The sequence below is a fragment of the Amblyomma maculatum genome, chromosome 6 (assembly GCF_055883805.1).
Source record: "Amblyomma maculatum isolate TAMU_Amacu chromosome 6, ASM5588380v1, whole genome shotgun sequence".
In the NCBI taxonomy this organism is placed as follows: Eukaryota; Metazoa; Arthropoda; class Arachnida; order Ixodida; family Ixodidae; genus Amblyomma; species Amblyomma maculatum.
The window spans coordinates 20,780,715-20,801,334 of record NC_139349.1 but is presented as its reverse complement, the minus strand read 5'-3'; the positions used below and the strand labels follow the sequence as shown (position 1 = coordinate 20,801,334).

The following is a 20,620-nucleotide window of genomic DNA, read 5'->3' as shown; positions in this document are numbered from 1 at the left end:
TGGACTTGACTAAAAGCGCGTCGTAACTTGCAAGCTTCATGATCACATGAACAGGAAAGATGAAGGGCTCGCTAGGATCACATGCACGCAAGAAATCAACCGTATTTGAAGTTGGGATAAATAAGGAAAGATAACATTGTAGTTTATTTTTTTTGACAAGAGAATAAAAAGAGTTAAGTAATCACTTAGCTATGAGATAATTAAAAAGTTTGGAGCAGAAAATATCTCACGATATCGCTAAAAAGCGAGCTCACGACTTCTCCATGTAGCCCAAGCTTGAGAGCGCGCGCCAGTTAGCCAACCACAGCATAAGGCGCGGTATATTCTGATATACTACTACATTTGCGGCATAGGAGATGATCGAGGTCGGAAAAGGTAGTTAAAGGTTCTCCTCTCCGATAATACCTATGACATACAATGCCACCAGATCTGACACAGACATATAAGGTCGTCGGTCTGGTCGTGGTCGTGGTTTGTTCGATCACATACAATTAAATCCAGCAGGGGTTGAACACACCGAAACAGATTATTACCATTATATAGATATACTGCTCTTACAGAGCAAACATGGCTGTGTAATTTTGTAATATACCATCTAGCCTATATATCTTGACAGGCATACAGGGAAGCTGTTCTTTGTTATATATGGCACTGTATTTAACGATCACGGCATCGCTTTTTCTTACTGAGCAATTACAAGAACATTAGCGAACCGCTGTCACCCTTTTCATCGCTTAAAATTGTTGCCTTTTTGAGCAGGTTACATGTATGCGTACCAACAGCCCCTAAGCGTGGCATAAGCATTTTGATTTCGTCGAGTTGTGGATTTCTGCTGTGTTTAAAAACTTCTCATGGCCAATTACATCAACGCAAGTTTGACTCAAACTATCCTACACGAATGCTATGCAATGAATCGCAATTGGAAGATTTTCTGTTTTTTGTTTTCTCGCGCATATTAAAGAACAGTAATCCCGAAACAAAGTTTCAGCTCCGGCAGAGTGTGCGATAAACGTTTAGCCCCCTTTTCTTTTGGAACGAAACGAGCCCCAGTTGATTTCACTAAAACCGGATAGCAGTCTAAATCCAAAGCAAGAGTTTGGTCTAACCAGGATCACAGCAAACTTTATATGAAGGTTAGAGCGTAGGTGCCATTCATACAGAAATTCCTTTTGGAGGACGCCTCTTCGAGTTGAATCGTGTAAAGGCCACCTTCAGCTGGCTTTGTGCTCCTTGAGCGTGGCAGGGGCTTCAATGCGAGAGGGTATACGCTCTGCGTTCATTACGCATTTCGCCAACGTTTTCGCAATGCGCGCGTTAAAGAAAAATAAAAAGGCGGTTTAAAGGCAACGAGATGGTTATTACTCGCTCCGGCTGCATCCAAAATGAACGTAGGAGGCAGCGTAATTAGTTGTGAGAGCGGGAGGAACGCATCAGCAGATCCAAGAATGAAGCGCACAATATACGGGACTAGAAGGCCTTCTGACGTAGTGTCTGGAGCGTTTAATTAAAAATACTTTGCTGTTAGATTTCGGTTTTCTTGCTCTAGAAACGTTACTAACCTTGAATTGATTTTCCAGCCGATCTACGAAAATTGGAGGTCAACACTGAGTTGTTCATACTTGTAGATTAGACATCAATTTTGATGAAATTCAGACGAGGTAAAAATTTGGAGGTCCAAGGGGTAGAATTCTCGCTTCGTTTTTTTTTATTTATTTTTATTTGGAGTCTCGAATTACTTTGGCCATCGAGCATCAAGCGTTTCGGTGCTCTTGTTCTCGGTGATACTGCAGGTGGCAGGCCCACTAGCGCCTTCGCTGGAGGCGAAATTTGACGCCTGCCGAGCCTTGCATAGCAAGATCGGTCTATCCCTTAGTCATAAACAATATCGTTGTGTACGCCGCCCTCAGCAGGAAGTTGGTGGTGTCGGCGGTTCCTCGCTGCAATAAAACGTTCTTCCTTCGTGCTGAACGAGAGCTCAAAATGCGGCAGGGAGCCGGTACCTTTTTTTTTTATGTGATTGTTTCCCCTGTATCCCGAGGTAATATTCAACATATGGGAAAAATTCTCATACCCGAGGTGCGGTATGTGTCTGGCGGTGGTTTCAAGCGCCTCGCTTTTTTGGAGAAAGCGCTGCGGGGAGAAATGGAATGCGTCCAAGGCACGATAAAGTGAGTTCTGATTCAACGTGTTTTCTTTTTTTTTTTTTTTGAGTTTTGTTATTACGGCACTCTGCACAGATGGTCGGAGGAAAATGCCGGCTGCGTGAAACCTTACAAGCACCAGGCGGAAAGCCCGCAGCGCCTTATATTTGCTGTCGCTAACGGAGTAGACTCTTCAGCTGCTACACTGTTATCAATTAAATTCAAAAGTAAAGTAGACCCGAAAGTACTGTGCTAGTTGAAAAACTGTCAGAACTAATGGTTCTTCTATTATTATTATATTATTTTGGATTCAGACGAACTTGCTGGATTCAGACGAACGATGTTCGAAATATCGAATTTCAAAAACGCGCATTTGAAAAGTCACTGAGCTGGCTTTCCTGCATTGCATATGCTTTGACTGGAGTCGGTCGCTCTTTTTGTGCATTATAAATAGGTGACCTGTGTGTATTTTATGATGTGGCAGAGGCTCATATAATTCTGGCCACAGTGCCACGTGCTGGAATACCTTCTCATAAATGTTAGATGCGAGAAAGCCCGCTCAAGCTCCGTTGCATATTTTCGTCGTTTGATATTTCGGAATAGACTGGCGACCAAAAATATGCAAAATGTTCGCGTACCTTCGAGGTTGACAGCCTTCAATTTTTCAGTATAAGATAGATGATTATCTACTTTTCCTAATGAACTGTCTAATCATTATGCTTTATCAAACACATAATGCCAGCCTTGCTATACAGACCACCTGCAGAGACGCAGCTGGTCTACATCTCTCATGTTTTAAAATAAAAATAATGTGTAAACGTTTACAAACTAACCAATATGCAAATATTGGTCAAACATTATTTCCTTTCAAGTTGCTAGAATCATGGTTAGCTTGAAAGATAATTAACACAGTGTAAGTAATGCCTCGTATTCACACTTCCGGACCTAATTTATGAACCGAAAATTATCTCAAAGAAACACTTTCTCGCTTCGCCTTCCTCCTTGTTGAGAGCACGACGTTACAAGCAAAAAATGAGTCAACATTTTTTTACATCTGTACCCAGCATTATTACTGTTATTACTCTGCAATAGCGAAATTATTTTTTATCACACGCACATGTTCAAACACAAGGCGGGACGTTTTGCGAGAACAGTATGAACACTGACTGAGACGTTTTGTTTAGTTACGCTGTTTTTTTTTTATCATTGTGCAGTCTACCTGTAAAACAATCTGTAGTATTCGCTGCCTTCAATTTGAATTTGCATTTAGGAAGCGCCGTTTAAAAGTTTCGAAATATTACCAACAAATCCATAGAATAACTGCTTTACTAAGATCCGAATAGCTGGGTGAAGCTGCCGTGATCTATTCATCCTAGGCCGGATTTTCCGAACAGGAACCTTCGAAAAGTGCACCTGCTGCTTTGCCGGAAACCTTCGACCATACTGCCCAAACCATTTTTTTTTTGTCTCGCCGTTTTGAAATTATATTGCAGTATCAAACGTGGTTACTATCACAGCAAATTAAAGTTTGAGCTGCAATACCGAGAAATGAAACAAGCATACCTTGAACACGCTTCCTATACCCTAAGCTCTTCACCCTCTAAAAATGGCTGCCTAAGCTTCTAATACCTGCTTCGCATATAGTACTCATAAAAAGCGACACAATTCATGCCCAGCACTACTCGTGCTGACACGCTGGCGCTTACAGACTGACGTGCTTTACGTCTGTAAGGGTGACCGCGTCGCAGTTTACGTGAGGCTTGTTAGTCCTTGTCATTCTTTAAATATGAAATACAGAGTGGCACGAACAAAATGGACCCAGTGTTGCCTGTCAGTGTCAATTGGCAACGTCCGAACCGCCAGACCGGGTCGAACAACGCTTGAAGGGGCTTGTCAGCTTCGCACAGTTTAACGCTGATCGCAATAGTTATTAAATTGATGGGAATGCGTTAGTACCAAAATAAACGGGAAGGATGACTGTATCGGGTGCGTGTTCCTTCTAAACAAAATGCTTGTATGAAGCGCTCATGCCAAAAGGGCAATGAGCACTTCAATCATTACCATCGTTTCCCGGATCTAGGTGGACCATCCGGGTAATTACTTAATACTGATAAAGCTTATTCTCTCTCTACCGTAGTTTTCAGTATGGCGTCTTATACTGTCGTATCTTTCGCTCTACTCGTAGCACTGCAGAAATAAAGAGCAAACGTGTAACATGATCTAGAACAGCGTTATGGATCAAACATTTTAATTTTTAAATAAAAACTACCACTGCTAGCTGAGATGCAAACTGTGTACAAACTCGAGAAGCACAGCGCCTGCATGACCGTTAACACAGAGTGGCGGCTGTTATTGGCGGTGTTTCTTTTCCTCGTGTCTTACGTTGCTTCGAAACGTGACAAGCTCTGTACAAATGAAAAACAAAAGTTAATTAAAAAACAAAAACAAAAACAAACAAACATATATATATACAGTATTCGTTCCTCTTTGGGTGACGGTAAAAAGTATCGAACAAAATGCGGGAGCGTCGGGGCGATGCATCTCGGCCCCTTCATACTGCTGTACTGACTGTTTTTTCAAATGAATGCCGTTTTGTATCGCACACACAGTAATACTGAAATGAACTGTTAACCTATACCAGAGCTTCAACAATATGTGGAACTGAATTTAGTACTGGCAAATCGTTGGTTCATTACAGTTCCGGATTCGGTATAAACGATTTTTGCCTTTTTGCGGGTAAGAAAACAAGAGATGTCTCTACGGATGTTGTCTGTGTCACTAACTTCGCTTCCCGGCGGCTACCTAGGTTACGAAGCCAAACAGTCAGCATTCAATTGCTTATCATTTCCTTCTGTTTCGTTTCGACAGTGATCACGCATCTGGTGGCCAGATCGATCTGTTTAGTCAGTGGTATCGATCGGAGTCTCGTACGACAAAGTTAGGCCTACAAAATAGTTAACCTTTGAGAAGAAATTCGCTTGGAGTTCTCCTGTAACAACATTTCACTTTTTTGCCTTCTTTATTTTTGCTTTGACATCTACTTTTTCTCTTTTTTTCGACATAATGCCGCGCAGTCTAGTGACCAAAGTTTGGTGTGGATCATGTACTATGGGGTACGGATAAATTATTTAGCGGAAGGTAGGCTCACAACTTCTTACAACTTAAAAATTCTTTGTCGATCCCTTTGTATGCATGGTGACGTTTGTTCGGAAGAAAAACATGCGTTAAGTTTTGACAAAACTTTGAGCTAAAAAATTTGTCAGTCGATTCAAACTCTTGACATCACTATACCGAAACGGACGATTCGCCAACTTTGTGACCTGGATAGCTGTGTATCGTGTAGCCTCTGGGAACCGCACCCAAAAATCGACGCCGACGTACACAGTTTACTTGCAAAAATAGACAGTGATTGCGATGCCTGTCGACATTCGGGGAGGCGACACTGAGTCCCAGGGCCGCATTCCGTAAGATGCCATTTCCCATTACGCTCGGCTGAACGTCAGAATGATGACAGCATCAGACAAGAACAGCGAGTGACTAGTCTCAGAAATCGCAAGATCCTGGGCCCCGTGCACCTTCGGCGACAGCCGTCGCCACCGGCTATTCTCTGGCTCTGCCATGCAGCCAATGTTGAGGAACGGAAGCTAGTGAGCCAACTTTCCGGTAGCTTCCTCCGGAAGCTTGAATGTTACGATTTCGCCTGTATTACAGCAATAACAGTGGTAATGAAGATGGTCCACCACCAAATGACCAAATGAAACAGAATGGAAAATAAAAACTTGTAGAATACGGCCCCTATTTCACACAAGCACCACACAGCTTTGGCTCTTTCGTCTCTGTGGCTGCTGTTAAAGGACACCATGCTATTGTAGGGCCGGTGTAATTAACCTTATTTGATAGTAAGCTGTAGACACATATTTAGTTGACCTGACTATTGTGTGTGCGAGCTTGATTAGTGTTAAATTCTTGTGTGCACAGATCAACGCTAATGCTACCTCTGATTCCTACTTAGTTCGTAGCCAGCAGGTGCAACAAGTTCAAGCAATGCTGCGACGACATTAACTTGCGGTTAGAAAAGTCTTTTCAAATGCGTTGTTGATGTAACAAATTACCAAAATTGCGACAGGTGTGGAAAAGATAAGAAACGCTATCGTGGCAGTGGCAGGCAGTTCGAAGCTCGAAAATGTACTCCGTCGGAAGCAGTGACAAGCCCGCTGTTTATTATTTAATTTTGGACTAAACTTAAGCGCGAGGAACGGAATTAGATATTTACAGCCTGTACAGATTCGATGACGAGGATGAGAAACGCGACTGAAAGAATTGTGCGGAACTGCTGTTATTTTGTCCCATTTCTGAAAAACAAATCAAGCGAGAAACATAATTTAAGATAAAATGCTCCATCTGCTCCTCCGAAGCGGAGAGTAAACAAGAAAGAAACTGCAGAATTGCTACGCACCTGGCCTTATTCATTGTGTTTCCCACCGTCAAGAGTGAAGGAAAGGAAGGGCAGTGATCATAAAATTGAAGAAAAGCACTCCCATTGTGCTTCCATACATGTGGGGCGACCGCGAAGCGTTGCCGCGCATCGATGGAATCAGATCTGCGTGGCCAACGATTTCGTTTCAACGATCGGCCGTTTTATATTTCGCTCCAAAGACCTCTGCCAATAAACAAAAACAACATGGCGTTCACTAAATTTCATGTTCTTACTGCACGAGGCAAAGAACCTCACATGTTCGCTAAACAAAAAGTGACGTTCGGTCAACGAATACAGAACGCAACCCACTTGTCGATCACTCCCTCCGAGCGTTCCGACGACGCCAGCCGCCAGACCGCCTTCGAAGAGCGTGCCGGTTGGGCAATCTAATCAATTTAAAAGGCACGCGTCGAATTGTGGCACACACAGTTCTCAAATGAGACTGTAGAAAAAGTTCCCGGGAACGCTTCCCTCCGCATGTATAAATGTTTTACGTCACGTGAAAAGGTGAAGCGAAGGACGCTTCTGCTGCTTTTCGCTCATCACTCAGTCGCCTCTAAAAGACCGAGAGGGTCGAAAGGGTTGATTATAATTACCGCTTGGGGTCAGCATTTAATTGCCAACTTTTAAAACCATTCATATTGTCCGAATTCATCGCTTTTGTGAATATTACATTTTACAGACATTCATTTGATATTCTAAAGCACTTCAACATCTTGGGGGACGTATTTTTCTATTACCTCCTTATGAACATACTGTTGCTACTCGCAATACTAACCATTGATTCAATTCTCGTTTTCGCACAAGTTCTAAGTTGCAGTCTTTAAAGTGCAATCTTTGTGTTGCACAACATACGCACAAAACCAACAGTATATATTACTTGCTAATGATTTGTTTTATACAATTTAATTGCTTTGAATATGTACTTGTAGCTATAGTATTATTAGTATTATTAGCATCTTCATAAGGGATCGTCTGTCAATTTAATTATTAACAATCGTGGCCTTTTTAAGAGCGTTAGCTCTTACAATTTAAATTTGCCAGTTTCTCGTCCGTTCTCCGTCGCTCTCAGAATCAATATGGCTATCAGTTAAGCCACGTGATCATAGCTACAGAATTGCAAATAATTTCTTAGCTACAACGTGATCACGCATAAAATGAAGTGCACGCACCACCTAGTCAACCATGTGTGACGTCATGATTCCCCAAAGCCGCGTGACTGAGGCTACCCCACTACCACTGCATTAGATACAATTCTGTAAACAAGCCTAACCACCTAACAATGGGCTCCTAAATGTTATAAACCATTTTCACGTACATATCTTGAGCAAAATAATTATGTAAACTAATTGATATTAATTCACGTTAAATTTGACTTCAGTTCATTTTACATTCCAATTTACTCATCAATCTAGGCCTGCTGACAGCACTAGGCACAAAGTGCAGGTTTTTAAACTATTGAGTTCATGTTAGAACAGGCGTCGTGTACAATGGGCATATGACGGGAGTATAAACGTGCTGCAGAAATGATCGACATTTGCATTTTCGTCTTGGTTTATTGGTTTCTACCTTAAAAACGACTTTTCGCCTAATAGCCTGCAATAGGCTCGAACAACTAGACAGTCATGTTCCTCATCGTTGAGTGAAATAACAGAAAACAGACGGTTGTTTTTGTCATATTTCTGGCAATCTTAACTTCAGACCATAAAAGCTAATTCAGTCATAAGCTGCCCCAGAAACAGTGACTTTAGTGATGTTCTCCACTTCCGCGAATATTTCTCAATGCAACTGGCCGTCTGATACTTTTGATTGTGATGCTTTAGCACGCATTTTGACTGAAGAACTCGCATGTCATGAGTCAACCGAACTTCAGGCTAGCAAGATTGCTCTAGAGGATTTTTGGTGACTCATTCTAAGCAAGGTGATTAGCTGCGGCGATCAGGGCCAGGCAAGGAAGCAGCGCAGCGCCAAGCTCGTCCGCTACCCTTTTAAGTGCTCGTCAGAACTAACTTAGCTACGTGCAGCAACGAGAAAGAGAAGTTTATGCAAACTGCATCGAAAGGATGGCTCGTGTGACCAAGCATGAGCGAGTGTTTGGCTTAAGAACGAAGAAATCAAATCGCTAGGACGACATTTTTTTTTTCTTAACCAACGCCACGGATGACCCTTTTACTAATATAGCGAAGAATGACATCAGCCTAAGAAATCTGCTCTTCCAGTTGGTTCTCTCTCTACTGCCAGAGATCGGAAAACAGTGGCAAGCTTCTCTGTGCACTGGCAGACACGTTCCGATGCATTGCCAGGAAATTTTTCACGCTTTCTTAACCGTACGTTGTTTGCATGCTTGCTATACTGCGCAACGTAAAACTGGCCAGGAGGAAATGAACTCTTGTATACCACGCTTAAGACGCATACGACTAAACAAATTTTCGCGCTGTTTACAGCAGACTGCACTCACCGAGTAATTTCTCCCAATTATTAATTTTCAGAACTGTGCCGATAACATTTCTTCGGGCAAAGACTTCTGAAATTACCAGTGGGACAGCCCATGTCCTAACTATGGTCCGGCGGCACTGTTATAATAAGAGGTGAGAATCAGCAAATAGATATTGTAAGACGTCAATTTTTTGCCCTCTGAAACGCTCCAGGGCTGTGTGAACATATATTTAAAGTAAGCTCTGCGTGGTTGGCGTCACCATTGGCGACGAAGTCTTATGCAAAACGATGTATATAGTTGTATACTAAAGCTGGCGTCAGCCTTGTGCGGACGGAACTTCAAAAAGACAGGCTTAATTAAGGATAAAGTAGGACCACATCTTATACGGATGGAGTGAAAGGGGTCAAAATACAACGGTACCTCCTTCACCGCGGAAGGTATGCTGTCTGTTGCAAAGTTTACAATCCATCGCCATGTTTAACTGAGTGGCGCTATGGAAACGTTTTCAACAGGCAATTCATCCAATAAACAATCATTGTCCTCAAGGAACAGCCATAAGTCTAAGAACTGAATCTATTGTTTGTATAAAAGAAGGGGAAGGAGGGTTGGGGAAGAGGGGAGAGGGGGGGGGGGGGCAACGCTAATATGTAGCGATGGGAATATGAAAAGTCAGAGAAAAGAAATAATGTTTAGTGGGCTGAATTAGTTGGTACTCTGCGGAGCAATTAACATAAATCTCGCAAGGACAGGCGTAGCTAAGGACTCTGTATATTGCTCCTTCTTTGGACAAACAGCATTCTTCACGTTTCACAATAGCTGACTCGAGATAGGAAAATAAATAGGACAGGCGGGAGGGTTAAACGGGAGATGAAACCATTGGCTGGGATGGGAGTGAAAGAATGGGAGGAAGGAAAGGGTGGCTGTGGGGCTATGAAGGTACTAAAAGCATAAAACCTTCATGCATAAAAGCATGAAGGACTAAAAACATAAAACGCGCGACAAAGTTATAGCCTTCGTTCAGGGCCCGGCGTCAGCTGTCAAGAAACAGAGCAGTGCTTGACAGAGCTTCACTGCTGACGCTCAGTTGCAGACGCTAATTGAGAGTTCGACATGACTCAGCCGACGCCCTGCAAGCATTCTGGAGTACTACAATATCACATGGCACTTTGTACCGTTAACGGGACAAAAAACAAAAAACAAAAAAAAAATAAAAACAAAAAGAATGTTATTGCTGTATTACCCTGCGCGTGAAATACTTTTCCAGCAAGAAAGTGTCGTTTATTCTGTCCTCCGTTGTATTGGTCGCCTCCTTTCATTCGATCACAAAGGACTTTTAGCGATTCTGCCATTGTGATTGATTTTTTTTTTTTTTGATCGCAAAACGCCAAGGTTCAATATAAGCGCGTTTGTGCCAAACTTTAAATGTGTTGACGGGCCAACACAAACACCCTACCGTTCTTTGTTGTTTATCGTGATTTGCTGTACAGCAAATTAACGCAGCGTTTTTCAGACACTCCATGTATCGCGTATCATCCTTTCCATGGCTTACAAAGAGGCGCAAAAGTATATGGTAAGTCCGGCCCAGCCTGGAGCAAACGCGGCGAGCGATGCGATGCGGCCGATGCTATGCTTCGGATTTACCCGCTCTCTTAACCTCTACTCTGTCAATGAGAGAAGCAGGGCAGCAAGCATAAAGAGCGCTCGTCCCTGCGTCTTCTCTGTTTGTCCTGGCGGGATCACTTCTCTTCATTAGCCGCTGGCCAAGCTGTGGAGACTTATCGCCTATCGTCCGAACCACCAACGTGTCTCGGCAGATGACTTCGCTTTAGGAAGCGAGGGAGAGGCGACCCAGCTCACCGAAGCTAACTGGAGAGCTCCCAGCTCTTCATTGCTCATCATTTCTGCGTTGCGAGAGGATAAGTCTTGATCGCAGTCAGCGAGTTTTTCTTTCCTTGTTTACACAGCGCCTCACTATAACCATGAAGTGGTGTGAACGACTGCGCCGGTATAAGTCAAACAGGTTGGAAGCACGTATATCACGGTAAAAAAAATGCGAGCACGTATACCAGAACACACTGCATGCGAGTAGTTTGAAGAAAAGGTTATTTCTTAGCTCGGCTATCGCGTCTAATTCGAACGCTTGTGTTAGTCGACAATCATTTTGTGAAGGAAGCAAATGAGCCTATGCCGCCCACCGATCAAGTGTGACGCTAGCATCGACATTAATGTTAACTTTCTGACGTTTGATAGGACCGAACACATGAACAGACGAGATAAACAAGCTACAGCTCAGCTTCCTTATGTATATTTAAACTCATGGGAATCGGGAGAAGCGTCACTTTAGGACCATATTCAGGTGTTTTAATAGCGTTTTTTACGCCGACGCAGACCCCCATATGCGTAAAAAGCGATTTTGTGCAGCGTCCTTGAGAGGCAGATTAAGCGGATTATGTGCCGCGCTCCAATGAATGAGGCGCTGCACGGGCGTAAGAAAAACAGAGCGCCCCATAGCTTGGTATAGGGACGATTGCCAGTATACTGCTGCTATTTATTTTCCCGAAGTATAAGGTTTTGCTGCCTACCACAGCAGTCATACTCTGATTAGGAAGTTCAGTGGAAGCTACACCGTCTGTTCATCGCCAACCATCCATATAGGGCTCACTGATGAAGTATTTCGCATAATACCTCCTACATGATCTAGGCGTCTGCGTGTGTTTCGAGGAAAATTACTAAGTTCACAGCAGCAGCCACTCTGTGTCTGTGTGTATGTGCTCTTTTTTCTCCATAACAATGCTACCAAGTGAATTTGTAAAAATTTGCAGAGCGTATGAAATAGTATAAAAACGAAGTTTCATTTCCTTTTTCTGCGATCTCGTGAGGCATGTGGAAACTGAAACCTCAGGCCACATTCGCTGAAATGTTGATGTTAAATGCTCAGTAACATCGTTGCAAGTAGGGTACCTAGTATCCTAATGTTCATTCTCTATGTACCAGTCTTGCTAAGCTGGCCCTTGGGAAAATTTCGTTAGTTCGGATACAATAACACAGCACGGACTAGAGGTGTTCATGGGCCGAAATTCTGAGACCGAACCCGCCCGGCTCTATTCTAGAAGGATCTGATCCCGGCCCGGCCCGGCTCTGTGCTCAGAATTAAGGCCCGGTCCCGGCCCGACCAGGCCTGCTTGAAGCTACAATACAAAAAGAAATAATCTCATGATGATGCGTTTAATATCTTCAAATGTAGAGTTCTCGCGTTCAAGATGTCAAAATTGTAGAATATATATGGGCACATCATATGCATATAATTATCATTCTAAGGTATTATGCCGAGAGAAGTTCTGCGCTGATGAAGGTTTGGAACAATTGTAGCGCTCCTGGATTATGAATCCGGTAACGCTAACGTTTCTTTCGCTGCTCTAATTGTGGCTGCAATGACTAATAGGTACGTAGCAAGAAGAGCAAGTTTTGGATACATGGCTTCCTTGCTTCTCCAAAAGCGCGCTGACTCTGCTAACTCTGAGAAAAGGGCTGATTATGTGGCCAAGTACTCAATGAGCTCGTCTCGCTCAGTGTTGCTTTCATGGCGTCGACAAGGCATTGCCACTCTATTGCATGCGACAAGAAACGAGGAAATTCATGGACCACAAGTGCTTTGTCAAGATGCAATATCCCGCTTCCAGCGAGGCTATGTCGTGGTCAGGAGCACGCCACAAGTGAGGCGTGAGAGCCGACCTAATGGGGCGATTATCGAAAAGGATAGCTAAACTACCCTGTCTAAATATTAAGCTGGTGTAACCGAAGCGAGAGTCACGAAAGTTGGAAACCGATATACCACAAGCGCCGTTCTGCGTGGCAGTTGACAGGTAAAAAAGAGTTTACGGCGAGGGCGGGTGGTGGAAAAGCGGATCGACATAGGAAGAGAACACGGGCGCTCTCGCGTGGGCAGGAGGCCGGAAAACAATGTTGTGCATTAGAGCCACCTAGTGCACCATGACCAAATTTTCGCGTTCGTAAAAGTTGCGTGTAATCGGGATTAGTGTGTTCAGCATGGCTCGGCCCCCCTGACGCAAATATAACATATATATATATATATATATATATATATATATATATATATATATATATATATATATATATATATATACGTGGAACGTCCTGTTAGAATATATATATATATATATATATATATATATATATATATATATATATATATATATATATATATATATATATATATATATATATATATATATATATATATATATACTAACAGGACGTTCCACGTCCACCGCTATGGTTGAGGGTGGCGCTGGTGAACACTCTCAAGGTTAGTATACAGACAACATTAATACCCAAGAAAGTAGCAGGTGGGACAGCGGCCGATGTAGCTCAGTTGGAAGAGCACCGGACGCAATATTCGGAGGTCGTGGGTTCGGTTCCCACCATCGGCACGTTGTTTTCCCTTCTACTTTGTGTTTATTTATCTTTCCTCTAAACAGATTACTTTACTAATTTATGCGATTTTCGAAGTAGAAAAAAAAAGACAAAGTACAATTCCCAATGCTTTCCTTGGCCTCGCTGACTTTTGGCTTCTTTCCTTCATGTATTATAACGAGCACCCTCATTTTCCCTTCACACACACACACACACACACACACACACACACACACACACACACACACACACACACACACACACACACACACACACACACACACACACACACACACACACACACACACACACACACACACACACACACACACACACACACACACACACACACACACACACACACACACACACACACACACACACACACACACACACACACACACACACACACACACACACACACACACACACACACACACACACACACACACACACACACACACACACACACACACACACACACACACACACACACACACACACACACACACACACACACACACACACACACACACACACACACACACACACACACACACACACACACACACACACACACACACACACACACACACACACACACACACACACACACACACACACACACACACACACACACACACACACACACACACACACACACACACACACACACACACACACACACACACACACACACACACACACACACACACACACACACACACACACACACACACACACACACACACACACACACACACACACACACACACACACACACACACACACACACACACACACACACACACACACACACACACACACACACACACACACACACACACACACACACACACACACACACACACACACACACACACACACACACACACACACACACACACACACACACACACACACACACACACACACACACACACACACACACACACACACACACACACACACACACACACACACACACACACACACACACACACACACACACACACACACACACACACACACACACACACACACACACACACACACACACACACACACACACACACACACACACACACACACACACACACACACACACACACACACACACACACACACACACACACACACACACACACACATGTTGAAACCAGAGCCATCCCTCATCATTTTAAGGTGGAGTGTACTATTTATGTGGATTGGAAAATTCTAAAAGCATGAGCATCCAATGTTGCCGCTATTATTCCGCAAAACAAAATATAACATTAATCCTTCCCTCTTTTGATTCACGACAGTAACAGGCATATATTTTAATTGGCCATTTTTGTTTAGAATTTCTATCCGTCATTACCTTGAAATTTCCTTTTTTTTTTTTTTGCCAGTGGAGTCTGGGCCTATTTTGAAAGTTGACATGTCTTCTTGTGAACTGCTCTTAAATATGCAATACGCGCTTCCACTTTAATTTTCTTGTCCACTTCAGTTTGTGAGGTTTCTCCATTTTTCGTTTGTGTGAATGGTCCGGTCCTTTCATTACTTGCGAGTGCTAAGAGCGGCTCTGACCTATAGATGGGTTTCGTGGCCCATTATTCGTTTTTCAACGCTATAATGCATAAGTTACACTAAAATCTCCAGCCGAAGTACCTTCCATCGTTTTAGAAAAAAAAAATAAAAATAAAACTTCCGTTTGTCGTTTTCCTATCCCCTCCTCCCTTTCCCTTTAAAGGCTCCCTTTAAAGGCTGCACTGCCACGCTACAAGCATCAATGTGGCAAAGCTACTTTACCGAAGTCGCATGTCATTTGGAGTTACCGCCTGGGTCCGTCATTACAAAGGGCAGAAGCTGAAGAGAACGCCAAGAAAAGAAGAATGTTAACTTTATCCCACACAGAAGCGTTCCAAAGTCAGTAACACCAGTGAAGCGGGCAACGCGAAGCAAAAGAAAACGAAGGAAAAAAATTAGCGCTAGCCGATATTGCACGCCCAGCTCTGCTTTCAAGCTCGGTAAAAGGAGGAGTAGTATTAAGCCTTATAGAGGGTGACAATGACAACGCAGCTATAGAGACAATTATGGTACTACCTATATGAAGAGATAGTGTTTCATCAGCTTAGCAGGAAATAAAGCCACATTACTTCAAGTACAATGGAAGATGTAAATGGCGAAGCTGAGCCTGCGCAAGAGCCATGATCCTTCTTTTCCATTTTTTTTTTTTGCGGAGGCCACCTTTCTATTATGTCCTACTAATATACCCGACTTCCACGGTATCTAGTGTATTCTCCTTTATGCGTAACAGGCGCTTTGCATCTCAAGGAGACTATGAGGATAAGTTCCATCAAGACATTGTTCTGAGTAAAATTAATTATATGGTTATTACGAGGTATATTGGTGCTTATCCGACAGTAAAACACGCCTTTATTGCTGATAAATATGCATTAATACTTTTTTTTCTGCCGCTCATTCGAAACTCTAGATGACTACACATAAATGAACTCGGTGATCCTCGTATTGTGATGAATGACAGTGTAGCCTGGGCTCCAAGATCTGTGGTTAAATCTATCTAAGCACTGCAGTTTACTTGCAAAATTGGGAGACGCTTGGGACACCAATAGTTATTTTTTAGTTTTTTACATAATACTGCTATCATCACTGAAAGTGGCGTGTTTGTCGAAACGTGATAACTTATCAATATAGGTTGATTTCAGTTTGCCTTCACTCCCCTTTCCGGAAATGTGTGGAAAGACGCGATGCGGATGGCAGTTATTCGTAGGAAACTCTCGAGGGAGCGCGCTGCTGTGCGAACGAATCGTACAGTCCGTGATGCTTCATGTTTCTTTTTAAACTTCATTGTGGTCAATTTAAATTGAAGTGAGAATAGATCTGCTTAATATTTAGCGGTGGACGATATACCTTCGCTCATTACTGTGATTGTAACAAGAGATGAAACTCAAAGGTTGCCAGTTTGAAAAATGAATAGGAAAAAGCTGGAATTTGTCCGCCAACGATGAAATCTGGCAATCAAAAAGTAGGACACTAGAAACCAACTTTCGACATGTTCTTGTTTCTCAATATCTTAAATTTATTCGTCAGTTTTGGTTTCTTTCCAGTTTGTCGAAGTTTCACAAGGAGAATAAAAATTTATTCGCACAATTGATGTATTTTTATGCTTCTTGGTTATTTGGATATTTCGGAAAGTGTGCCCGCTTCCGTTCCTATCTCTCCACCCCACCCCCTTTATCTTTTAACTATAACATATTAACCGGCAATGTGACTGGACATATCAAACACAAAAATGCTGATCTGAAAGCTCGTCGAGCAGGCGTTCTCGCATTACGTTTGATGATATCGATTTGTATGGATTTATTATGCATTGAGTGCAGTCGTTATTTGTAGATTTGTTGTTTTAGAAGAAATTGACCCTATTTTGAAGAGAGTATTCTACGCAGCGACCTCATATTATAAATATGCAATGTGGAAAAGCTAATACTTCATGATCGCAATTGCGCCAATTTAGTGTTCGATATTCCGAACACTGCTGTTTAAAAATTTAAAAAACTACGCTCATGTTTCATAGAGATGATATTGAATCTCTCATTATAATATTTCTCCTTAACATAAACGATGAAAAGTCGATTCGCCAATTCTAAAACAGTGTTGGTGGTAACGCGTTACTTTCTTCGGTAGCTTAACAACGTGCTTGTTAGCATTTCGGGACTGTAACGGGTAATGTACTTACGTTAACATTCCTCGCTAACGTGAAGTGTCACGTTACTAGGTACATTTTTTTTTCAATTGTCCTCTCCCCTTCGCCTCCTTTTTCAGAAGGAAATAAAACGCAGAGTACCTAAAGTAATGTTGCAAATAAACAAAATGTACAGGCTTTCTCGATGACCCTTTTTTGCGGCTCGCGTGCATGCAGGAAAACGTCTGCCCTTGATGATGCACCCAACTAAGAAAAAAGAGAACATCTATAAACACGAAACTTGTTGCACGAACACACATTCACTCACTTGTTTGCTGCTTAAGTTCAACAGCAAGTTGTAGTTATTAGAAAATTGTCCCTGCAGCACTATAGCGCTGCTCATGAACTTTGTTTCGAAAATAAATTTCGGTTCTTTTTAACTGTACTGAGGCTACCTTTCTGGTTATTTAATTCCTGAGCGAGCGAGTCTCACCTTGAACACCATTACATAAACGTGAGCATTTTTTACGGTAATTATTCTGCTTGAAGCGAAAAAATTCCGAGAGCACTGCGGAATCTACACCGCAGAAATGTTGGTGCACATGGTGCATCACGTTTGCTCTCATTATCATTATCAACTAAATGCACGGTCATTATCTTTGCCACTGTAATCGTTGTCATTATCACTAATTGCAGTGTCATTGTCATCGCTACTGTTATTCTCACGGTGGGAAAGGAGAATTATGATGTGCGCTTCACGATGTCGGGTGTGACGCAGTTTGTTAAAGCGCTCGGCTTAGGATCCGATGGATGGAGGGTCGATTCCCGGTGGAGACAGCATTTTTATATATCTGATGACGCCATCAGAATGATCGACAAGAGCCACATCAGCGCACTGATTCAATGTACAGATCCGAGCACATCTGGCGTACAATTCTCGCTTACTGGATTTAGTTCCACGAGCCTAGAAAGGATTTCGCCTTATAAGATGCATACGGCGTGCGCAAATATATATTTGTGAAACTATGACATTTAAACATTTCTTTGCTGCTCCATAATTGCGTGTCTATTTTGCTAGTAGAAGCCCACCGACCATTATGAAACATCACATTTTTCAGAAGTACTCTAAATTTGTTGAGAGCTCAGCGATTTTTCTTTGTGAAGTTATAACTGATGACGAAATGTCATTTTGCGCTTAATGTTACATTACAAAATGGCTTCGTCGTTCGCCACACAATTATAAGCCATCACATGGAACTGTACTTCAGGCCACTATAATAGTGCTGAGCTAGTAAACTCGTTAAATCAGGATTTCGGGTAAAAACATTGTTTGGGGTAGAATTTTTATATGAAATATGAGCTTTATATAATTGTTATCGTGAGCTCTTGCAGCGAAGACTCACTGAATAAAATTTATGGCCATGGAGTAAAGACAAAATTACGCGCAGTACTTCCTTCGGTAAGGACAACGCGTTTTTTTGTGTGTGTGTTTGTAACGCAAGGCGATAGCGCGTCCCTTCCTGCAGCATAACGAGTAACACATTTAGTTACACATTTAGTTAATTTTTTTGATAATGCTTACAACACTGATTAACCGTATGATCATTGTGCACATTATGTTCGCCTTGGTGGACAATTCATCTGCAGAGACAGCACCTATGTAGCCATCACCTGTTAAAAACAAATCTCTAAACGGCTGAAAGAATTGCTCGGTATATTTGAGCTGTTGAAAATGTACAGGAGACTGTCTTGTACGTGCATCTTCGCTATAAAAAGACACGCTAGCACAAATGTCTTGCACCATCGATCTCTATGCGCACACGAAACGGATATTCGCAGGTTGTTCACCGCCTCGAGATGCCGTACTGTGGAGACAGCCTTCATCACATGAACTGGAACACGTGCAGCAGCTGCTATGGCAACCCGAGCAAGCGGCGCGACAAACTGGTGATGCCCGCCCTCGACAGCGATCGCGTTTACGTAGTAGACCTTGCGCACAATCCCAGGAAGCCGGTCTTGTTCAAGGTAAGCACACGTGCCCCGGCAAGCACGCAGCTCGTGTTTCGTAATGCGCGCGAATATAGGCGACACACACGGTTCTCCCTCTAATGACAGCCGAGGCGACCCACGTGTTGCACAACACGAGATCAGTTTCATTGTTTTCGGTTGAGGCTTCCACGTGGCCTCCATGTTCAGGGTACTCATGTTACTGAACCTTCAGACTGTGTCGTCACTGTTAATTAACAACGATCCTCTTGCTCGGCCGAAGAAGAAAAAATAAAAACGGTTTTAGGACCGAGAGAGAGTAAGCTTTTCTTCGCCCTTTTGCATTTGAATACGTGCGGCAAAAAGGAAACCCGATCTGATTACATACGTTTACAGGTTTTTGAAAGCGGTTAGGAATGAGATGGAAAAGTGAATCCAGCACTCCCTTTTCCCTCCTTTTGTCACTAAACGTTTGACCGCAGGTGCCGCTGACGACTTTGCTATTCACCACACACTCGGTAGAGATAATCGCAATGAATAAAATCGCTCTCGTTTTCCTCGCGAAACTGTTTTAGGCTGCAAAAGTGCAGACACAGCCTCGGTAATCAAGGCATGCCGAGAACACACGGCGAATTATTCTGGTATGTACAAAAGCTTTAATCAGTGACAGATGCAGCAGTTGTGAACTGAGAAACTATGTGTACGGTATAAATAAAATAGATGACCGTTGTGAACGTGGACAGTTGGGCAAGACCACAGAAAACATTTTTTGGGCTTCCATTGTTGCTATCCCCTCCATGTTGTGACCCCGCGATGGCAGTGATACCGCAACGGCATTGTCCTTGCGAGCCGACGCACGCGCTCACTCGCACTAGCATAACTCTTACGGAGCTACGCTAACCGTTCACCACAGGGGCTCTTGTGTGCTGGTTAAGCGTCTTTGTTTGTCCGGAATCAATATGCGCTTGCTTTTTCTGCTACGGCGTGCGCGCATAAGCGGGGCGTTGGTGTACCTCCCCCGGGAAAGTGCTATTATTACACTGACGCACTGTCACGCAACCTCGACCGCGCAGGTGATCGAGCCGGGCGAACTGCATCGGGAAGGTCTGTCTGCCCCGCACACGCCTCACTGCCTGGCCAGCGGAGAGGTCCTGATCAGCACCATGGGCGACGAGAATGAGAACGCTAAAGGTGCAGCTTTTTTTTTTTCTCTTGAATACCACCTCTTTCCAATCATCAGCGTTATTCCAAAAAAAAAAAAAAAAAGAAAAGACGCTTGAAAACCAATAATAAATGAAACAAGCCAGAAACTTTCCCCTCCCCGCTCCACTACTTCCAACCATCAGAGTGGAAGGGTGGGTACCTGCTAGAGAGAAATAGAGAGAGAGAGAGAAAAAAAAAGGGGGGGGGGGGAGAAGAATAGAGGTGCATATAAACGTCCATCTATAAACATCTATTGG

At 43.1% G+C, this 20,620-nt stretch overlaps 1 protein-coding gene and 1 non-coding gene across 2 annotated transcripts in view; both read left to right on the top strand.

The window, feature by feature from the left end:
- Nucleotides 1-20,620, top strand: part of LOC146185209 (methanethiol oxidase-like) — a 123,668-nt gene that overhangs the window by 57,174 nt on the left and 45,874 nt on the right. Inside the window, exons 3-4 of the mRNA XM_084606180.1 lie at nucleotides 19,014-19,199; nucleotides 20,234-20,351. Of these exons, the coding sequence (XP_084462306.1) occupies nucleotides 19,014-19,199; nucleotides 20,234-20,351 (304 nt within the window). The remainder of the gene's footprint in view (nucleotides 1-19,013; nucleotides 19,200-20,233; nucleotides 20,352-20,620) is intronic.
- TRNAL-CAA (transfer RNA leucine (anticodon CAA)) lies at nucleotides 13,434-13,506 on the top strand. Its single transcript has one exon. It is a non-coding gene; the product is annotated as a tRNA-Leu (tRNA).